Raw genomic sequence first — 20939 nt, 5'->3', positions numbered from 1 at the left:
GCAAACAGAGGTTTGAAAGCCCTGAGAGTTGAGAGGTCCCTTTAAAAGTGGCTTTCAAAGAAAACTTTCAGGGATAAAATGTTTTCACAGCTACTGATGGTCTGACTTGAATTGTACACATTTTATTCAAGCAAGATGACAAGGAATGCATCGGGAATAGTTTAAGATTTTAAAAACATATATAATGGAAGACTGTGTAGAGATTCATAAATTATCAGGAAAATGAATTTTCATTTTCAGCGATGGCTTGTTTTTCTCCTATTCATTGACCACAAGTGTAAAACTTCTTTAAGTTCTCCTGCCATTTAGAAGGTCCACATCAAGAACACTTTGCTTCTGTACATCTCCTAAAATATGCCTGAATGTTCCTCTGACAACCCGTTTAACTTGTAAAATAGCAGAACTAATTATTCCTTCCGGTTACTCTTCCTGTATTAAATATAATATGTAAGTACTTCTCATTTCTGTTTCTTTTGCACTATGATTTTTTTTTTTACTTCAAATAAGCCTGAAAATTCAATTAATTCCATCCTAAATCAAATTATTTTGTATAATTCATGTTCACAAAAAGACAAGATTTCAAAATGAGGATGTGGGGGCAAAAATCTCCAGGACTGAACTTCAGCATGTCCTTTGGACAAGCTTCATCTTGGTTTCAACTTCCCCATATATTTAAACACACCTTTCAAACAAAACACATTTAAAAATATGTTTCATCAATTTGTATTTTAAGAACGTATTTCCATTAAAGTAATTCCCAAGTGGTGTTCTTCATATAGTTAAATGATGAAAATCTGTTAAAATCAATTTGAATACCAAGTGTCTTTGATTACAGTGGTAGAAAAGTCATGTAGAATCACCACATAATTTTATATTTGCAGCATGGAGAAGCAAAAATGTCTATCTCAATTTTATCAAATAACATTTTTCTAATGTTATATACTGAGAAAAATAAATTTTACTATGAGGAGTCAATAATCCAGTTGAACTCCTATGGCCTCTCACATGATGTGATAATTTACACTGTAAATATAGAAAACACTCTCACTCTGTTTTCACTGTGCAAAAGTTACAAAATAATAGAGAATCTGGCCCTAATTTTAGGTTGTATGTATCCATTCTAGAAAAACACTGCAGAACAGAGGATGGCTCTCAGATTTGCTTTAGAATTAGTAACCATCCTTGATGCCATCTGCTTACAAGCATATTAGAATTGGACACATTATGGTGAAAAGATTTTAAATTTATCCAGCAAGTCCTGAGTGCCTTGCTTAAAAGTGAGCAATAAAACCCTATTATTGGTGTAAAATTATCCATGCAAGTTATGCAAGCAGGATTCAGCCTAAATCATCTTCTCTGGGCTTGCAGATTCTGAGCAGGGAGAATCCTAAGTACAACAAGTAAAAGGAAACTATAGTCAGAATCACAGAATCAGAATCACAGAACATGCTGAGTTGGAAGTGACCCACAATGATCATTGAGTTCAACTCCTAGCACTGCACCCATCCCCAGGAGTCACACCATGTACCTGAGGGTGTTGTCCAAATGCTTCTTGAATTCTGTCAGTCTTGGTGATGTGACAACTTCCCTGGGGAGCTTTTTCCAGCTTCCAATTACCCTCTGGGTGAAGAACCTTTTTTCCAATGTCCAGCCTAAACCTCCCTTGACACAGCTTCAGGCCATTCCCTCAGGTCCTGTCACTGGTCACCACAGAGAAGAGATCAGTGCCTGCCCTTCCTCTTCCCCTCAAAAGAAAATCATAACTGCAGTGAGGTCTTCCCTCAGGATCCTTCTCTCCAGGCTGAACAAACCAAGTGCCCTCAGCCACTCCTCATACACAGCTTCCCCTCCAGACCCCTCACCACCTTCATTACCCTCCCTTGGACACACTCTAAGAGCTTAATATTGTTCCTATTTTGTGGTGCCCAGAACTGCACACAATATTCAAGGTGAGGCCGCACCAGTGCAGAGCAGAGTGGGACAATCCCTCACCCAGCTGGCGATGCTTTGCCTGATGCCCCCCAGGACATGGTTGGCCCTCCTGGCTGCCAGGACACTGCTGAATCATGTTCATTTTGCCATCAACCAAGACCCCCAGGTCCCTTTCCATGGCACTGCTTTCCAGCATTTCCTTCCCCAGTCTGTACATACATCCAAGATTGCCCCATCCCAGGTTCAGAATCTGACACTTTCCCTTGTTGAACTTCCTATGCTTAGTGATTACTCAGTCCTCTAATTTGTAAACTATTACCCAAGGAAGCATAGGGATTACTTTATTTCCCATTTCATTTTTATTTTGTCTATTGATCCTAATAATTCTGAATTTTCCCAAATCATTTGAAAACTATTACTCTATCTGAAAATGCAATTCAGAATTCAATTTTGTCTATCTTTTCCAGTTCAAATTATATTGAATCAGGATAATAGAATTCTGAAAGAAAGCTTAACACTAATTACATTAATTGACCCATAGTCAAATTTTAAGGTAATGCAATCGTGCATATAAATGATTTCACATGTCAAATTAATTTATGTAGCCTAATTTCCTGTCAGTTTAAAATGATGATCACAGTGACCACTTTATTCCAAAAAGGTATTATACTAAAAATGAGTTTAGAATTTTACATTCATTTGAGTGTACTTGATTGAATTCCATTCAAAATTTCCTATATGACTGCAAAAACAACAAGGCAGGAACTGTGTCTTCTGCACCCCAACTGCAGCCAAGACCATCTTACCTGAAACAACTGCAATCCAGATTCTGCACAGGTTCAAAGGCACTTCAGAAATTTGACTGTCTCCAGAAAGCAACCTCAGTAAGATCCCTGCAGCTTTCTGGAACAGCAGCAGGGTTTGAGCTTACCTCAGCCTAACCTGCAGTGCTGCTGCAGAGGTCTGGCCCAGGCAGGCATCGGGCTGAGGGGACCTGGATACTCTCCCACACCGCTGTTCCAGAGGGTCCAGCCTGATGTCCTGCATTCCCCAGCCCTTGGGAGGCTGAGGAAAGGCCGGAGCAGCAGCAGGTGTGGACAGACCCAGCACCACCTTTGTGCCCCCTCAGCAGGGGCTGAGCTGCTGGGGCACAGACACCTCACCTTTCAGCCCAAGGCCAGGCAGGGCACTGTCCGTGTGAGCCCAAAGCACCTTCGGGAGCTGGAGAGCCGGTCACAGCGGCGGCAGCGCCGGGCACAGCCCTGCTCCCTGCTAGCGGGGCAGGAAGCACCACAGGAGGGAGGGCAGCCTGCGGGTCACTCTGTAATCACATGAACTGGGGTGGCACCTACTTGCCCACCTGTGTGGCTTCTTTAAAATAATAACAGCAATAATCATATTCTCACAGAGAAGATTTCATCTCAAGGAAGGATTCAGGCCCACGTGTCTGTGAGGACAGGAAGCTTTGCCACTGTTCCCTTGCAGGAAGGCATCCAAGAGCTGAAGAAAGATTTAAGGTGTATCTTTCTCCAGCACTTACTCAGAAGGGCACTGCTTGGCTTCCTGCGATGGCACAAACTCTTACTCCTGTGAATGTGGGCAGGTGTGGGGCCGGGGGTCTGTGCTGGGCGCCCTGTGCAGCCCCACACCTGCCCACTGTGCAGGACTAATCACCTCCTCCTGCTCGGCATTTTGGCCTCCAACCCACTGCCAGACTTAGGGAGAAACAAATTTATCATGCTCCTGTTAAGGCAAGTTAGCTAAAGCCAGTCCTGCAGCATACTACATTCTCTCTCAATCGTAAAAGCGACTTTATCTTTACTAAACGTCTACATGATATGATCCAGGAGGTGCCACAATATTTCAATTCAGACCATACACACTCTGAAGCAATATTTTCTGCTTTTTCTGGTGTAGATTTTAGTTCTCTCTTTTTTCTCTTTTTCTTCACCTTTATTATGCTGAAAACCAGACAATGGTCGCAATGTCAAAGGTAAAGTATACATCTAGACTGTACCTTCCAGTGTTCAATCAGCCACACTTTTTGGCATGTTACTCTGCCTGCTGTATGAAATGTTCAATAGCAACATTCTCATGCCAACCTCTCTAGGGCCCAGGTGCATCACTTACACTATATTTGTTAAATATGTAGTTATTCCTGTAACTAATTCAAAGCACTACCTACCAATCACTGGAAAAAGTGAAGGCATGGTTAAATGGCCCTTTGATTTAATTATCTGTTAATTCGAAAAAAGGAAGGGAGTGAGGTAGAATATGTCATAGTTACTTAACTCAGTGCTATTATTCTTAAGCAGGCAAAACTTCTGTTGAAGCTACATGGAGTTTTACCTATGAAAGCATGTATAATCACACGTGGACATTACCAAACAATCTGTTGTTTACTAGGTGCTTAGTTTTCAGTTAATTATCTCAAAAATTATCTAATTGGTAATCAGGACCCTTGTGAAAGTATCTTCACTTATTCCTTTTTTGTCTCCTTAAAACTAGTTTCACGTTCCTGGATGGCAGGGGGTATGGTTTCAAGCTTCCTGTAGCATTCAAATGTGCATGCATGAACTTCATTGCCAATTCCATGTTTAAACAATATTTACCACAGTTACAAAGCCGTTTCTATTCATCACTAGCACTGAGCTACATCTTTTAGAAGCAATTTGAAATAATTAATAAGTGATTTCCTTCATTTCCAGAGAACACTTACTAACGTGTTCAGTTTAATTGCCATACTTGTAGCTGTGTCAGAAAACTGGTTTGTGACTTCATGCATGACGCAAAAAGTGTGTGTATCTGGTAAAATCTCTCTAAACTGCATGCAGTGCATGACCTAGATTCTGTAAAGCAATTTGTGGACAAAATCATTGCATTTGCTTCATGTGTATGTTGGCAAAATCTTGGGGGAAAAAACATGCAATTTCTGTACTATACAATAACTTTTATAAATATATTTACTGCTGGTGAAAGATGATGGATAGGCAGCTCAGGAGAGTGATATGATTTCTCAATACATTGTGTTAGCAGGGAAAATGGAATCCTACCATAGAAATGGGGAGGTCAGACTTAACCTGAAAGATTCTCTTTTGCAGGGTAGGCAGAAGCATGTCATTCACACTGCTTACTCAACTCTTGGCCACTCTGTTGAAACTGTCAATCGGGGCACCAATTAGTGTCAATTGTGTTGTGATTTGCTATGGCCTTTTTTTTCTTCTTGCTGCTATGATCGTATAGCAACAGTCCACTGGCTGTCAAGTAGCAGCTCGATTGCTGTCAGCCTGGGTTGTACTTACACTAATATTGTCTTTCAATTAATTACCATTATCAATAAGGCAAATTATACCTTTCACCGCTTTCTAAAGCAAAAGAAGGTGGGAGGATAAAGGGGTTTATTCTCATGTGCAATGAACTTAAGTCTATTATCATGCTCTAGGCTGTGAGTATTAGGTAGCAAAGGAGAGAGTAACACCCTTTTGAATGGAAGCAATAAGACGTAAATCCCATCAAGACAAAGTTCAATGCAATTTAGGCATCTATAAAGTTATTAGTAAAATCTTATCTACTATCTAACCGTGGATTTGCCTAAGCTATCTTAGTTGCCTCTTACCTTTGAATTCCTAAGGTATCAAGAATCTTGTTCATCTGACAAATGACTCCAGCTTGATAAGCTGCTTGCATCTAAACCTATTCAATACTGAGAAACTATTGCTGCAACTTATGAGGAAGTAGGGCTGAAAAACTGCAGCCTGACCATACATATGTGGCACACACCAGCCAGATTAGTCACTTCACTGATTTGTGAGGAGTTGTGAGCCCTGATATATTTTGAACCCTACTTTTTGAGAGACTCACGTAGATGATGTGAAAGACAGAAAAGAACCTAAAAGTCTGATTCTTCAGCAAGAATTCAAATCCAGGTATGAGGGAAAACCAGCCCTCACCTAAAGAATTTTACAAAAAAAAAAAAAAAAAAAGAGAATTCAGCACAGCCTGAAGCATTTCCCCACAGCTATCTCCAGGCAGCTAGTTGCTTTGAATTTCATTCATTCACACATTGCAAATACAAATCAACCATTCCACTATTTGACTTTGCAACTTGCCCCATAGGCCTAATCCTATCCCATTGACTGTTCCTGATTCATGGTACACAATCTTGTTTTCCTCCAAGGAAGTCAAAAAGCTCCACTCAAAAAGCAGTAGAAGAGAAAATCATCACATTGTTGTCCATAATAAAATTAAGATGCAATAAGGTTCTAATGTGGATCTGAGAAATACCCTTCAACCCCACACTGTAGGTGCATTGTTACTGACTGCAAGACCTGGATTTTTTCTTAAACCTCTAACTGGGTATAGTTCTCACTGTCTAAACATCTTTTAGTTCTTTTTTCCAGTATTATTCTCAAAAGCAAATTTTACTTGCAATGAATAATTTTGGCTTCCCGACCGACCTTATGACAACAGAACAAAACAAGTACTGATACTGATCAGTTACATTGCTTCCTGTTACAAAGAATTCCATACGAGAATGAAAAGAACAATTATAATGGATACGTACTTCATAAAGTAGTCAAACTCCATATTTTTACATATATCAGGATGCACTAAAATAGCATAAGTTTATGTATATGCCATTAGTATTCTGAGTATCCTCCCTATAGTTTTCAATATTTTGTTAAAAATGATAATTGAAGAAACATATTTTGTGAGTCCACTCAATTGTCCAGTTTCTTTGAACTATCATGTGAGCATGAGCAAGGTCCTGATGTGATAATAGAGCCTTTGCTAATTCCAAAGACTCATATAATCATGTGTCCTATTTCTGCTCTTATAAAAAAATGAGAATGTAATCTTTGTATTCAGCCAGAATTAAAATAAGAGCATACCAGCATTCCCAGCAACATGAAAACAAGTAAGGATAGATGCACTATGTACTTTGCAATCCATTGACTTTATAAAAATTACGTAAAGGAAATGTCATATTTGTAGCCAGTATTACATTAGAATCTCTTTAGAAATAGAGTTATTTTTTAAATGCAGATTATTTTTACTATTAACAAGTAGTATACAAAAAATAATTTTAAACTACCCTCTTAAAATATCCCACAGAAACATTAATGATAATTTATTTGCCTGCATTTGTCAAATACTAAATATTTGTTCTGATTTTTCAGGGCCTTTCAATCATATCAAGTCAAGTCTGTTGGGATCCACATCAGATTCAAATCTCAACAAATACAGTACAATCAACAAAATTCCACAACTCACACTGAACTTTTCAGATATCAAAAGTGAAAAAAAATCTTCTTCTCCTCCTTCTTCAGAGAAAGCAATTATTGCACCTAAGGTGAAAGACCGAACGCACAATGTAACAGAGAAGGTTACCCAGGTAAGGTAATACACATTATTTTAGTTCATTTTCAATTTTGCAGAGCTCATTTTCAATCTAGTCAATAGATTGTTACTTTTCCAATAATGAGTTGGCTGTCTCCAGGATAATTGAAGACTTTGAGCCACCGGTTAATTTACCTTCAATTCATTTACATCAGATAGTTTACCACATTAGATGATACTGTTAATGAACAAAAATTTTCAGATCTCTGTTTTTAAATGGAAAAGAAAATGTAGCCTACACTAAGTGCCACAAATAAGTCCATTAATTTCAGTGATTCCTGTCATTCATAAATGTTAGTTTCATTCTTAATTTTTCTCAGTTCTATGAGTTGCTGATTAGTGTAAGACACAGCATGATAACAAATGGTAATTGATTGTTCCACTGGTATAAGTATCATAACTGCATCTTATAATTTCTCTTCCAGTTCTTTGGCTTTTCATAATGTTTTTTCTTGTGGGTATCTTTTCCATATCTGTGCATCAAAAAGGCTGTCAAAATGAAAAGCAGATATATTTGGACTGGATGTATGATATACTGCCATACTTGTGAACGAGGCATATAGTGGAAACAAAACTGAAAAAAATTAAAGATAGCATATTTCTTCATTCAAAGACAGATGCAGTGCCCTCTAAAGTCAACAGAACTTTTTCAGCTAAATTCAGTATAATTATTACTGAGCGTGAAAAATTTAGTAAAGGGATAGATAACATGCTGTACTTTTCTGGCGTTGCAGGACTTGATGACAAGGAAGGCTACTTCCAGGCACATATTGCACCATTCAAACATCCATCCATCCATCTCTCCCTTCATACTCTTTATTATCTTTCTTCCTTTCCTCAGTCTTGCTGAGAAATTTGGTACTGCTGTTAGAACCTGACATTTCCAGCACTGTGGCTCCTCACTGTGCAACTCAAAATAGAGACATGGCCCCTGGTATGCACCAGACCAAGGTATCAGTGAGCTTCCCTCTCAGATCGCTGCACTCTGGATTCTCTCTCATGCATCAATATCAAACCAAGTATCAGTGTTACAGGGTGCAACAAGTTGTTTGCAGAGATAACAGCTATTTCACTTCTATCACATCTACAAGCTGAAGAGGTAATTCTGGTTATGAAAAAAGTGTAAAAGGAAGGGATGATGCATAGCTACCTTCAGAGGGTAGAGGAAGAGTAATGAATAAAGTAAATAAAAGAACAACAGCCACTGTGTTTAGAGGAAGTTATGCACTTTAAAAAAGCATTGAAATAGGAGTGAATTATTTAAGTAGAAAGATTTTAGTTGAATAAGTTAGTAGTAGACAAGAGAATAAAGTTACGAAATTAATTTCAGAAGGAACAGAATATGTGGGATGGAAGAGATAAGTTATAAATTCTCCTGCAAAAAACCCTCCAATATGGTGGTACTACTTAACAGATGTGTTAAGGGCATTAAGTAGAGATGAAAATTGCCTTAAGATACGGCTTGCAATGAAGTGCTGCACATGCGATGGTCTGAAAAAGCAAATTCCCTGATCACTTTGCCAGGGTCCCTTTGCCTGGTTTTTCACCTGGGGTTTCACTGATCAAAACACCTTATGTAATGCGGAGTAGCATAACATCTTCTGGCATTGATTTTTACTGAGAGAAATAGCCCAGCAGTAGCTTCCAGATAGCACTTATTGATAAATTGGCATCGTTATATTCTAACTCATTCATTTGTCTTTAAATTAAATTTACATTTCCATTCCACTTTACTAAAAATTTGGAGGTTTTAATGTTTCTCATTGTAATTTCCTGATGTGCTAAGGTCACTCTCTTCTAGAAAAGTCTCAACTTACTTTTTTCCATTATTCTTTTTGGGTTTTGACAGTCTGTTCAGGGGTACAGCTGAGTTTCTGCATTCTTTGGCATTGACATGTTCAGTTGGGGTCCTGACACTGATTGTTAGAAAGAGACAAGTCTTCCTAGAGGCACAAAAACTAGACTTTTATTAAAGAAAGCAGTAGGGCAATAATTTGACATCTGTCCCTTAACATTTTTTATGAATTTGTAAAGGGGACTTCCAGCCTTAAAACTGCAGTGTAGAAAGGCAAAGCAGTAACCAGTTTTGCCTTTTGTTTGAATATATTTTATTTTTTTTATTTTAATATATTTTATTTTTGTTTGAAACATATTTTTGTTTCTATGCTTTTTTTTTTAAAGAAAAGAGGGAATTCCTGAATACCCATAACCTAACACTGTCAACAAACAATAACTGTCGTAGTTAATAAAAGGGTAAAATACTGAACTCTTTATTGTGTTATTGAAGAAAAACTGTTTTGTTGCTCTTGACCACTAATGTTCAGAGATTATTCATCCCCTTGAAAGTCATCTATCTGATGCGTTGCAACATGTGGTTAGAAAACCCAATATGTATCAGGTTTTATGATTTGTTTAAATAACTGGTAAAACTCTCTGATATTTAAACTTCTTGTTCAAGACAGTTTCATTATCTACTCACCTTTAGGAAACATATATACCCAAACTGGTCATAGGGCTGAAAAAATTATAAATATATACCTGGACAGGATACAGAGAAAATTGTGATCTGATTTGCAGACATGCTGAACAGCCACAAATCTTCTGAAAATAGAGCTGCCAGTGAAGGGAGAGGGGAGCCATGTATGAAGCGATAGACCTTGTATTTTCTCTGCATGATTTTGTAATATGGCCAGATTCTATTCAGTTCCCAAAAAGATTAAGAAATAAGTAACAATATCCCCACAAGGCAAATAAAGCTGTTGATATAAAAAGAACTATTATATGATCATGACTTCAAACTGACCTTCAGGTTTTCAGACTACAGGAAGCCTACCAGCATCTAAAACAGAGAAGGGCAATATAACACCTAAAAATAAACTAAGTTATTGATCTATACATTTTCAGCTGTCTGGTTCAGCTGACATACTGCACTGTTTACATCATGCAATAACTCACATACACACAACACTTAAAGGCTGTTCATTTTGGAATGCAAGCTGACATAAAGGAGAGAATTTGGAGTACAGGGAAAACAATTTTGATACCTTCCACTTACACAGAAAGGCATGTATATAATAATTAAATTGGAGTGTAAGCAAAACCAACATTTCCTCATTACTGTATGGAATGTTTAAATTTCCTCTGAAGTGAGAATCTTCTTTTGCCTATTATTTGTCAATTGACATAGTTTATACAGGAATTATTCCCTTTCTTTACAATGATACTTAGCACCCTAATGCAATAAAACTTCAGCTTTTATTGTCATTATATAATTAGGCTTTATAATCACTATAAATGTAATTATAGAAATAGTATGAATGTGTGTAATTTCCTTGTCATTCATGAGGTGTGACACACTGTGTATGAAAAGAAGAAAAGCAGGGAAATCAAGGTAACAACTAATAAAAATACCCCAGTCACAGCACAGCAATTAAACCTGTGCAAAGGTGTCACCAAAACTGGAGAGTAGTACCTTGCACCAGAGCAAGTAGCTGTACAAAGGGCTTGGAAGCAGAAAATAGCGCCCACTCTTTTGGTCTGTTCCAGAAAAAAGCATAGTATTTTCATTTTAATTGCTTGCCATTGCACCAAGTAATAAAAATAAGGTTCACAACAATTGTGAAAGACAAAATATTCCTTCCTTAGAGTACAGCCTCTTCTTTTTGAGACAGCTGAATAGGCTGCAGTACATCTGAACTGCTGCAGTGTTTTGAGAAGATTTTGCAACATATGGTAGAAATGGAGCAGTCAGAAGCCCAGCTGCTTTCAATCATGTAACCCTAATACATCCTTAATTAGTCCATGTCCTTCCCCAAGATCTACTCTTCTGAAAAGGGGATTACCAGATTTTGCTGAGTTGGGAAAAAGTATCCGGTATCTTCCAAGAATTACACTTTTGAGTGATCAATGTTTTGTATGATCTCTTCATTGTTACTGCCTTGATGCTAACACAGAATGGAACATACAACTTCTGTTAATACTACATCATTTCCTGAAGCAACATTCTTCTTGTGATGCTAATAAGTGGCAAAATATAGGCAGACAGGCTTTCGGACTGCAGTGCGCTTTGTTCTGCAAATGAATTTGTTGAATATCTTGAGAGTAGAAGAACTAGTGCCTTACAAAGCAAATAAAGCTGATTGAAACCAAGGTGTTGGCAGTGTTTAGGCCAGCCTCTTTTCTCTAGACTAGAGCTATAAACTCCCAAACTCCCATTTCATGGTGGATTGACCTTGGAAGTTTCTAAACTAGGTAGGTTACTCTGCTGAAGCCAACAGTTTTTACAGCCACCAGAACAGTCTCACCATGAACTGCAAGAAGCCAAGCACCACTGAGATCCAGAGAACTGTGACAATCCTCTGATTCATTTGATTTGCACAGTCTGAAATAATCCCTTTCACACATGTAGTTCCAGTTGCCTTAAAACAGCTATGAAAGAAGTCATAGTCCCTCTTTCATGTAACAGAACCATTCAAAATTATAATGTGAAAGAGACCTCTAGAGGCCACCTGGCCCAGTCTCCTATGCAAAACAGCACAACTTCAAAGTTAGATCAGAGTCCAGTGGTTACCATGTTAACTCAGGAAGGAGTTTGGGTCAGCACAAGCATATGTTTTCCCAGTGAAAATCATGCAGCGATAGCAATAGCAGCTGGTGTGTGGAAAGAGGAAGGGAAGAGGGCAGAAAGCTGTGGATCTCATGGGTCAGAAGAGCTGTCCTTTTTTGAGAACTTTGCAGGTGTAGCTAACAGTTAGGACGATCATTTAAAAGAGACAGTCCTGGGTTGTAGTTCCACAGTATTTTGACTGTTACTTATTTACATAAATGACCATCTGTTTAAAAATCCACAAAAATAACCCTGGGCAACATGGACTCAGATTCAGGACTCGCTTCATCCCTGTCTAAGCACCCTTACCCTCAAATGGTCTGCATTCTGAACTCAGTTCTAGTGCCAGGCACCTCACATGTCCACACCAGTGTTCGACTTAAGTACAAAATCTGAACAACCAATGTTTAACCTTTACCTGAAATTATATATTCATGCCTATTGAGTCATTTTCATCAGACAAAAAAGGCAAGTATGTTCAGCTAACAATTTAATATTCTTTTCCCTTTTTATGTAATATTAGCTTAATACAAGAACTGAGAAACCGTGGGTAATTTGAAAGATGAACTTTTTCAAGGAAATATGTATATTCCCACACATCACTCATGAACGAAGTTAATGAATAAACTAAATTTCAAAGAACAGAAAGTTCCTGCAAGTCACAGGTAGTATGGTGATGATTATAAATAAAGTAATTACAGTCTAACACTTACCATGGCCTCAAACATTTTAAAGAAAAACAGCAGCAAGGCTGTCTTCTTTTGACTGGGGCAGGCAGGGAAGAGAGAAGTATGTGGATTGGTTTGTTTTGATGTATTGGCAGGTGAGGAAAATATTTTCTGGTTAGGGTTTGATAGGATTTAAGATTTTTTTTGTAGTAGTAGAAATAGTAAGCAATAGCAAAGGCCAATAACTCCAGTCAGCATAGCAGGTTGTTTGAAGAATTCTGAATACCCTAAAAATTAAGAAGCTAAAAGAAAGTCCTTCTTATCTGCTACCTGTCATGGATGATGCTGCTCAACTTGGAACTCATGATGAGATCGATAGAGAAGGGCAATTATGACCATTAAAAACATTAAAGCTTTCAGACTTCTCTTCTAGGCATTTTTTTCCACTAGATTGAGCTTTTGATGCCTTCAATAGCATATAAAAGATTCCGGTATCTCCCTGGTTGTCACAGTTTAACCCCAGCTGGCAACTATAAGTGTCATGGAGCAGCTCGCGCAGGTCCTTCCTGTCTGCTCAGCTGGATGGCATGCAGAATCAGGTGAAAAAAAAGTAAAGCCCATAGGTCAAGATAAGAAACAAAGTAAAATAATATATTAGTAATAATAATAGTGCTATTAGCATTAATTAAGGGAGCAGGAGGGGGAGAGAGTGAGAAATTGAAAGAGAGAGAGAGAGAAGACCCAAGAAAAATGGGTGATGTGCACTTCAATTGCTTGCTGACTGATGCCAAGCCTGTTCCTGAGCTGTGACCACTCCCCCTTTCCAGTAGCTCACCCCATTTTATGTACTGGGCATGACATTCTATGCTATGGATCCTCCCTTTGGCCAGATTGCGTCAGCTGTCCTGGCCATGGTCCCTCCCAGCTTTTTGTGCACCTACTCTTTAGCAGAGCCTGGGAAACTGAAAAGTCCATGACTTAGGGTAAGCACCACTTAGCAACAAATACATATGTGTGTTGTCAACATTACTTCATACTAAATCCAAAACAGAGCACTGTGCAAGTTACTAAGAAGAAAATTAAGTCTCTCCCGGCCAGAACCAGAACGCTGGTTAAATCCTTAAATAAAACATTCTGTTCTCTCCTAAACTTGAGCTACATTTCACAGGCAAGGTAGAGCTCTCATGGAGCTACTTTTGTCTCACTGTTTCTGTGCTATTTCTGTTTCATTAGAGTTTTGATTTTGTTAGAGTACAAGAGTAGTTAGTGAAGAATCACAATGAAGGTAGTATCACAATTCTTCAAAACCAAAATATGTTTTACATCATAAAAAAGTATCAAACATAAGATGCAACTACAGGCTGAGGAAAGGCTCAGTTCTCCATGGTCACAACTCGATTGTTTTTCTCTGCCTAACCAGTAAGAATTTAATGGGTTGCTTTAAAAATCTGGATCATGCTTTTATAGGATGTTTTTGCTAATGAAATTTAATTTTTAACATGACATTGTGCATACATGTGTGCATGATCTGTTCCGTCTACCCTTACCAAATGGCTTTTGGGTTAAAATATTGCTGACCAAATTTGGTAGAAGTTTGGGTAATGCACCAAACTTCCTACAGGTGGTGTTGACAGAGGAACCTGGGAAACCTGAGCAGAACGCGCAGACTAAATGTCTCCTTTAAGTTAACCAGGTTGGGTGGGAAATGCTCAGTAGGCACAAACATGGAGAGCCACAGGGGAGATAAACGTTTCTAAAGTCAGCTTTTGCCTACCTACCAGAGCAGTTTCAATTGCAGCTCATACATTTTTAAACACTAAGGTGTCTAATTACAAAATGCAGATTTTCTAAAAACTGAAGTTTCCTTTTCTTTTTTATTATGGGAAAAAATATTTACAATTAAAGTGAAGGTTGAACTTCAATATGAATGTATGCATAAGGATCTTTTCTTCCTTTCTCTTTTACTCCTGACAGTTATGTCAGTAAGTACTTTAATCATAGAAGGAACTATGGATGTAGCTGCTTCATTTTCATGCTGAATAGGTTTGTGTAATTATTTGATAACTTTATGAAAGTTTGGCACTTCATGGCTTCAGTCCTGTAAGGCTCTCAGCACTCCCAGGAAGTCCTATGTTCTCAAACAAGCTTCTTGTAGTGACAGATTGACATCTGGAACAAAAAAAAAATACTAAAATGCTCTCAGATAAGCTTTGACTTTTTCATGTTTTGCCATTATTAAGAAAAATTCTGTTTCAATGTTCATCTAAAATTACCCCTGGTGAATATGTGGACATAGGGAAAAACAAAACAAAACAAAACAAACCCCAAACATGTATTGTGCTGTTTCTGCAAACAAAGAAATATTAAACTAATTGTTTAAATAAGAAAAATTGATACCCTCTTCTCTCTGAAGTCCCAAATGGGAAACATATAGGACAGGCAAGGACAAGTAATATTTTCACACAGCAGCAGATTTTCTTTAACAAAAACCTAGTTTAAAAAATATGGACGCCACTAAAATGCTGTGTTATAAAACCTCATTGTTATACTTCAAACTGTCTCATAAAGAATTTTTTAGCATTCAGTATTATATACAAGTAGTCATACTACATAATTTTAAAACATTTAATAAAGACAAAAGAGTAAACCAAGAAGATAAATATTGATATTCCCATTCAGACAATGGTCCTCAATAGCTGGCCTTTGAAAGATATGCAAAAGTATCTTCTACATGTAAAATTGCCTTTTAATGCTGATATATGAAAACAATATAATGCTGTGTTTGGAGGGTGCACTAAGTCAAAGACAATTCAGCTTTCTTTTGATACTGGTGTAATCGTGTTAGTTGTTCATGTCTGCCTAAGGAAGACAATCATCAAGGTGACTGAAATATGAATGTTCATTGCAGTCTTTTGGGGAATTAGGTAATGCCTACTATCAGAGACAGTGTTGATTTAATTTCAATATTTTTCATTAATACTTGTGTAATATCTATTTTTAGTTCCTGTTAGATTCAGAGATCTCTTCTGGAGGTCCAGCCTGTAGAGGTCTTAGGGTAATGGTACGAACAGAGAGGAAAGGGGAAGAGATGTACTTGCTACTTATAGCTTGGCAACTTCAATAGAACTAATACACAGGAGAAAAGAGAGTCAGGAGAGGTTAGATCAAGTGAAGAGAGCTCCACAAAATCTGTTAAAATAATTTTAAAACTGAAGTAATGATGTCTCATTTTTTGAGTCATTCAGATCTAAATTCTATTGTCAAGACAAAAACAGTTAATTATTACAGGCTTTAGCTTATGTGCCTGATTCATGCTTGTAATTTCTTTTGTTTTCCAAGTTTTTCCTTTCAAATACTGTTATTGGCCTTATTGACAAAGATCTGAAAATTAGTTCAGAACTACCAGTTAAAAGGAAGGCATTTTATTCCTGGGTTGGCAGTGTTTATTCAGCACCATGAGCTACATCAAGGAGTAAACTGGAATAGTAACTTCACTTTACTTGGACCTAGGAGATTCTACCTTCCTTGATTTCCTACTCACCAACAACAAACTTGTTTAGCTCCAGTGCAGACTTAATGCTACTGGAACAAAAAAATTAAACTAAATAGCTTTTCATTTTTTGTGAAAATACTTAGAGGTTGTTAAGATTCATCTAGCCTAATAATCTATAGAAACCACCTATAAAAATTAGAAGACTATGAATGTTCTTATGTTCCTACTTGTCTATGTTCTTTGAGAAAATAGGACATGCTTTACAGTTCAGTAATGTAGTCACCTTCCACTGGTACACTCAGGCAACAAGTATGGATGATTTTGGCTTTCTGATTCAACTTTGAAGTGTATTTGGAATAGAAGATCTGAAAAGTCAAATGTTCTTCCAAATTCCTTCCCTTATTTTTCACTGGCTACAATAATGTCCATAATATAATTATCCTGGCTTGGGGTTTTTTTACATTTTCATGTAAATTTCATTTCTTGGTGCCAAATATGCTTTATGCAATGACAAATTTAAAGTTTATTCCATCACTCTTCATAATATTCAAGTGTCTCAACATACATGGAGCTGATGTGTTTGCAGATTTGCTACAGCTTTCTTGACTTAAAGAGAAAAGAGTGATTATCCACTCATCTCTCAGGGCTGTGCACGTGGCATGGGACTGAGTCCAGCTAGATATTGGCAAAATAATATTTTTTCAAGACATATAGTATTCCTTAGAAATAAATATTTCATTGTTGTATTTGCACTGGTACCATCTTCCATACTTTTACACAAGATGTTTTATGGGTGAGAAAAATGTTTATTTTAAAGTCCCTAAGTAATGTGGGACTATATTTATAGCCTGAACTTTATTAAATGTTTATGAAATTCTCTTAATATGAAAGGTGCTTTACAAGAGCTGACCTTGTTTGCAAACTTCACTTCAATTCAACAGTTGCAAAAGCAGCAGTGACAAAACAGTGTTTAGTACTGAATATAACCACATCATTTAAACATACAGTTCATATGAGGCACACTTGGTCATGAGATATAGCAAAGCACCTTTCTGAAAAGCTAATTTATTAAGCTTTGCACTCCTCAAATTTCCACATCTGCTTTTCACTCAGTATCCATCTACTTTAAAACTGTTGGGTTTCCCCCAGGCCCATATACCTCTTTTGGTATTTTGTCACATGTAAACACTGCTCTTTGTTCACATTTTCTGGATGTGCAGTCATTCTGTTCATGATGAAAGGTGTTATCTAGATTGTGAATATGTTACATATTGTTTTTGTGAGTGTACATTAGTCACCTATCTGCTGTCTGGAAATCTACAGCACAGAAATATTGTGACTTCTTAGCAGAGTTGAAAAAGGTCCAAGGTTGTCTGAATTACTTGCGTGTAACATTCCATGCAATTCCAAGATGCTCATGGAACAAGTTCAGTGCTTGCATCAGGCATGCTTTCTGGTTGTTGTCCATGTCCATGTGCTTTACGTACCTCTACAGACACTAGAAGAGCCATGGTCTATCACATAATAACCCTACCCCACACTTGCTCTCATGTAATGCTAGAACGGCCAGAAAATCATATTGAAAATAGGGCAGTCCCATGGTGTAAAGATGACCACTCTGAACTTTGAATCCCAAGAACCTGAGTTCCAGTCTCAGTGGAGACCATCCACTGGCAGTTCAATGCCTCCCTGCCATCCCATCCCAGCAGATCTCGGATGCTCAGCAAGGTCAGCCCTGGTTAGTACCAGGTGCTGTGACAGTCCCGAGGACTTCACTGTCACTGTCCAAGCTTGCTCAGCTGTGGCAAATGGACCTCAGGACTTAAACGGTGGGGCCAGTTCTGCGCACGCTGAGCCTCACCTAAAACATCCACTGCGCAGGCTGGAAGGGCACACCCACGTGGGGAGAGCCCTTCCCAAATCTGTGTTCGCGAAGTCTGGCCATACACACACATATTGTAAATCCATTTAGTGGTTTGACAGAAATATTTCTTTAACAATTCGTGGTGGTATTCATCATTTATAACGTTGTGATTTGCATTCCTGAGGCATTTTCAATCTAAATTTATTAAAGAATGCAAATGCACACAGTAAAAACCAAAGACCTAGAAACAAAGATTCATAATAGTGTATTAATAAATCACAACGTTAAAATGATGAATACCAACATCTCATCTAATACTTTGGTATATATGCTTCCTTCCTTCTCTTTCCTAACAGAACACAGGCCAATAATAATTTTTTTATTCTTCTTAAATATAGCTTCTTTCAATTTCAGTGAACTACTGTTATCTTTGAGAAACTGAAAGCTACCAAACACTTCATGAAGATACATCTGTCTGAAATGTGCGAATTTATGATGGTTACCTTCATCTCACTCCACATTTTTCTGGGTATCTGATTGCAGCCCTTCTATAACAAATGCTACCTTGAACTTGTGATCTTAGGAAGTGAGCTTATGAACCTCAAAAGAGCAAAAGGTGTTCACCACCCTATCTGTGATTCTGAAACACCTCAAGCAAGATTTTCAGAATGAAAAATGTGTTTTAATGAAGTCTTCTAACTTACAGCAGCTCTGCTTTAACAGTGAGTAGGATAAACAGGAACACAGGACGAGCTAAATTTTCTATCAGAGTTCTTTACTCAAGGCAAAATACAGCACAGTTTATGTAACCTTGAAATGTTCTCATTATAAAGAGATTGAATCTTATCACCTAATACTGCTTGTAAGACACAATAGTTATAAATACATTATTATTTTCACCAGGAAAGCCACTGTGAGACAGTATTTCATCAAGGTCAAATACCTCCATTTTTGCTTAAGAGAAACCCATTGCACCTACTATGACTTTTGTGACTTAGCATTGTAGTCTTCTTTACAGTAAGATGCAAGGAAACGGCTTTCTCATCATGACTGCAATATTTATGTTCCAGTCATGGTCTTTACTCTTAAAAAGGCTTCATTCCCTAAGTTACCTGTTCTACAATCCAGACTATGAGAGTTTCACTGCCCAGAAGAGATAAGTTAATAAACTGTCTTTTTACTAACAGTGAATTTGTCAATTTCTATTTCAATCAAGCTGACATATTAAAGTAGATTTATAAGTAGACTGAAGTCTTCTATCAAGCCGAGATGGCCAAGATTGGGCAACACCAGTACCCAGGCCTTGAAAGGAGGTTACAGAACACCAAAAGGACAAATTCATCTCATATTCAGCCAGTCTTTATTGAAACTTCCAAAATTAAACTAAATAATGTGCTTTCTCCTTTTGGTGTATATGCAACTGTGATTTTTTTTAATTTCAGAAAGAAATTCCCGTCTTTTTTCTTAAGATACAGCAAACAAAAGTAGTTACAAGTGTTCATTTTCACTTCTCGTTGCATGCAAGTAAGTAATGCAGAAATGCAGTAATGCAGAAATTTAACCATCAGTCAGCCTCTCCTGTCTAAGAAATTAACACAAAAAAAGTTGACTCCATTTCTGCTATGATCACTTTTGTACTGATCATTTTGTCCAATTGGTGCTTTTTTTTTAACTCTTCCGTTTCACCTAACTCAGTCTAAATCAACCTAGGAAAATAAATGTAACTAAAAAGAGACTAAGAGCCAGATTTCAGGGGAATAAGTCCAATTTACATTATTTGTTACTCTGAAGTGAATCACACTGTCTGTAATTTTCAAGCAACTGCAAGAAACCTGTGAAGTAACCTGTATTGTTCTTGTCTAATCCATTTCCTTCATTGTCTGTAAATCCAGCAGGCGAACAGTGATATAAATTTTATTAATAGCAGTTCCCTTGGCACATATACTCACTGCTCTCAAATACTAGGAGAACATTCTTATCAACTCACCTTGTGGGAGTCTGAAAATATTAAGACTGGTTAAAAGACTAAGCAATGCTTCAGTTTGCTGTCAGCTGTGTTTGATGCATAAAAAAGTAGCTAGCACCATTAGTTAAGTGCAAGTCTTAGTTACAATACAAAAAATTGATGAACAGCCTCTACCACCAGGTCAGCACCGAGCTTAATGGCTGCTTGAAGCTACCATATAATCTTTTGGATGGCTTAATCCTTTCTTTCTTCACAATTCAAAAAAAAAACCCAGTTGTTATTAACCCTTGGGTTCTCACATTTTCAGAGTAGAATTTGACTGAATAAGAAGTGCCACTTAGATTATTAAGGATAGGGTCTTTAAAACACTTGCATTTGGAAAGTTTAACAGAAAAGAGTGTGCTGACCCTTATAATTGTAACAGATTATGTTTGAGGAGCATGAACTTCCTCAGTCTTGAACAAGCTGAAATCTCAAGTTCCAACCTACTAACTTTAAAAAAAAAGGTCAAATGAAAGCAGACAATGTTGCTGACAAGGTATTTCTTCTTATAGTCATCATTTCATTTGAGTAGAACTATTCATTTTAATAACCTTTGAAATATCTGATTTTATAAATATAATTGGTTTTAATTAGCATGGAAATAAGGAATAAGTAGAAGTAACTGGTGGAACAAGGGTATAAGATTTCTTGAATATGATTATTGCCCAAATGAGTAGTAACTAAGGTTGTCACCATCTGAAGCTTGTTCATTGGTCTGTGTAAAATGAAGTGGTGATCTGAGTCCCATAGGATTTGGAGATCACTTGCAGCACAGAAGGCAATACTTAACATCATTGCTGACAGTCTTTATAACTACACCAAACACTGAAGAAGGACATAAATATAGTTTACTATCTTATCTTTAAAGGTTTTATTCCTTCATGTCAGAGTTCAGTCAGACTGGAGGAGCAGCCAAAGGAAATTTGTTTCATCCGGTGCCCACATTATGCTTGTTCTTTGCAACAAAG

General features: G+C 37.4%; 1 protein-coding gene across 1 annotated transcript in view; it reads left to right on the top strand.

Annotated features, from left to right (window-relative positions):
* Positions 1-20939, top strand: part of KCNH7 (potassium voltage-gated channel subfamily H member 7) — a 209232-nt gene that overhangs the window by 139346 nt on the left and 48947 nt on the right. Inside the window, exons 5-6 of the mRNA XM_071562509.1 lie at positions 4441-4464; positions 7113-7327. Coding sequence (XP_071418610.1) covers positions 4441-4464; positions 7113-7327 — 239 coding nt within the window. The remainder of the gene's footprint in view (positions 1-4440; positions 4465-7112; positions 7328-20939) is intronic.

The sequence above is a fragment of the Pithys albifrons genome, chromosome 8, assembly GCF_047495875.1.
Source record: "Pithys albifrons albifrons isolate INPA30051 chromosome 8, PitAlb_v1, whole genome shotgun sequence".
Classification (NCBI taxonomy): domain Eukaryota; kingdom Metazoa; phylum Chordata; class Aves; order Passeriformes; family Thamnophilidae; genus Pithys; species Pithys albifrons.
The sequence above is the reverse complement of the archived record's forward strand: the minus strand, read 5'-3'. Positions and strand labels throughout refer to the sequence as shown.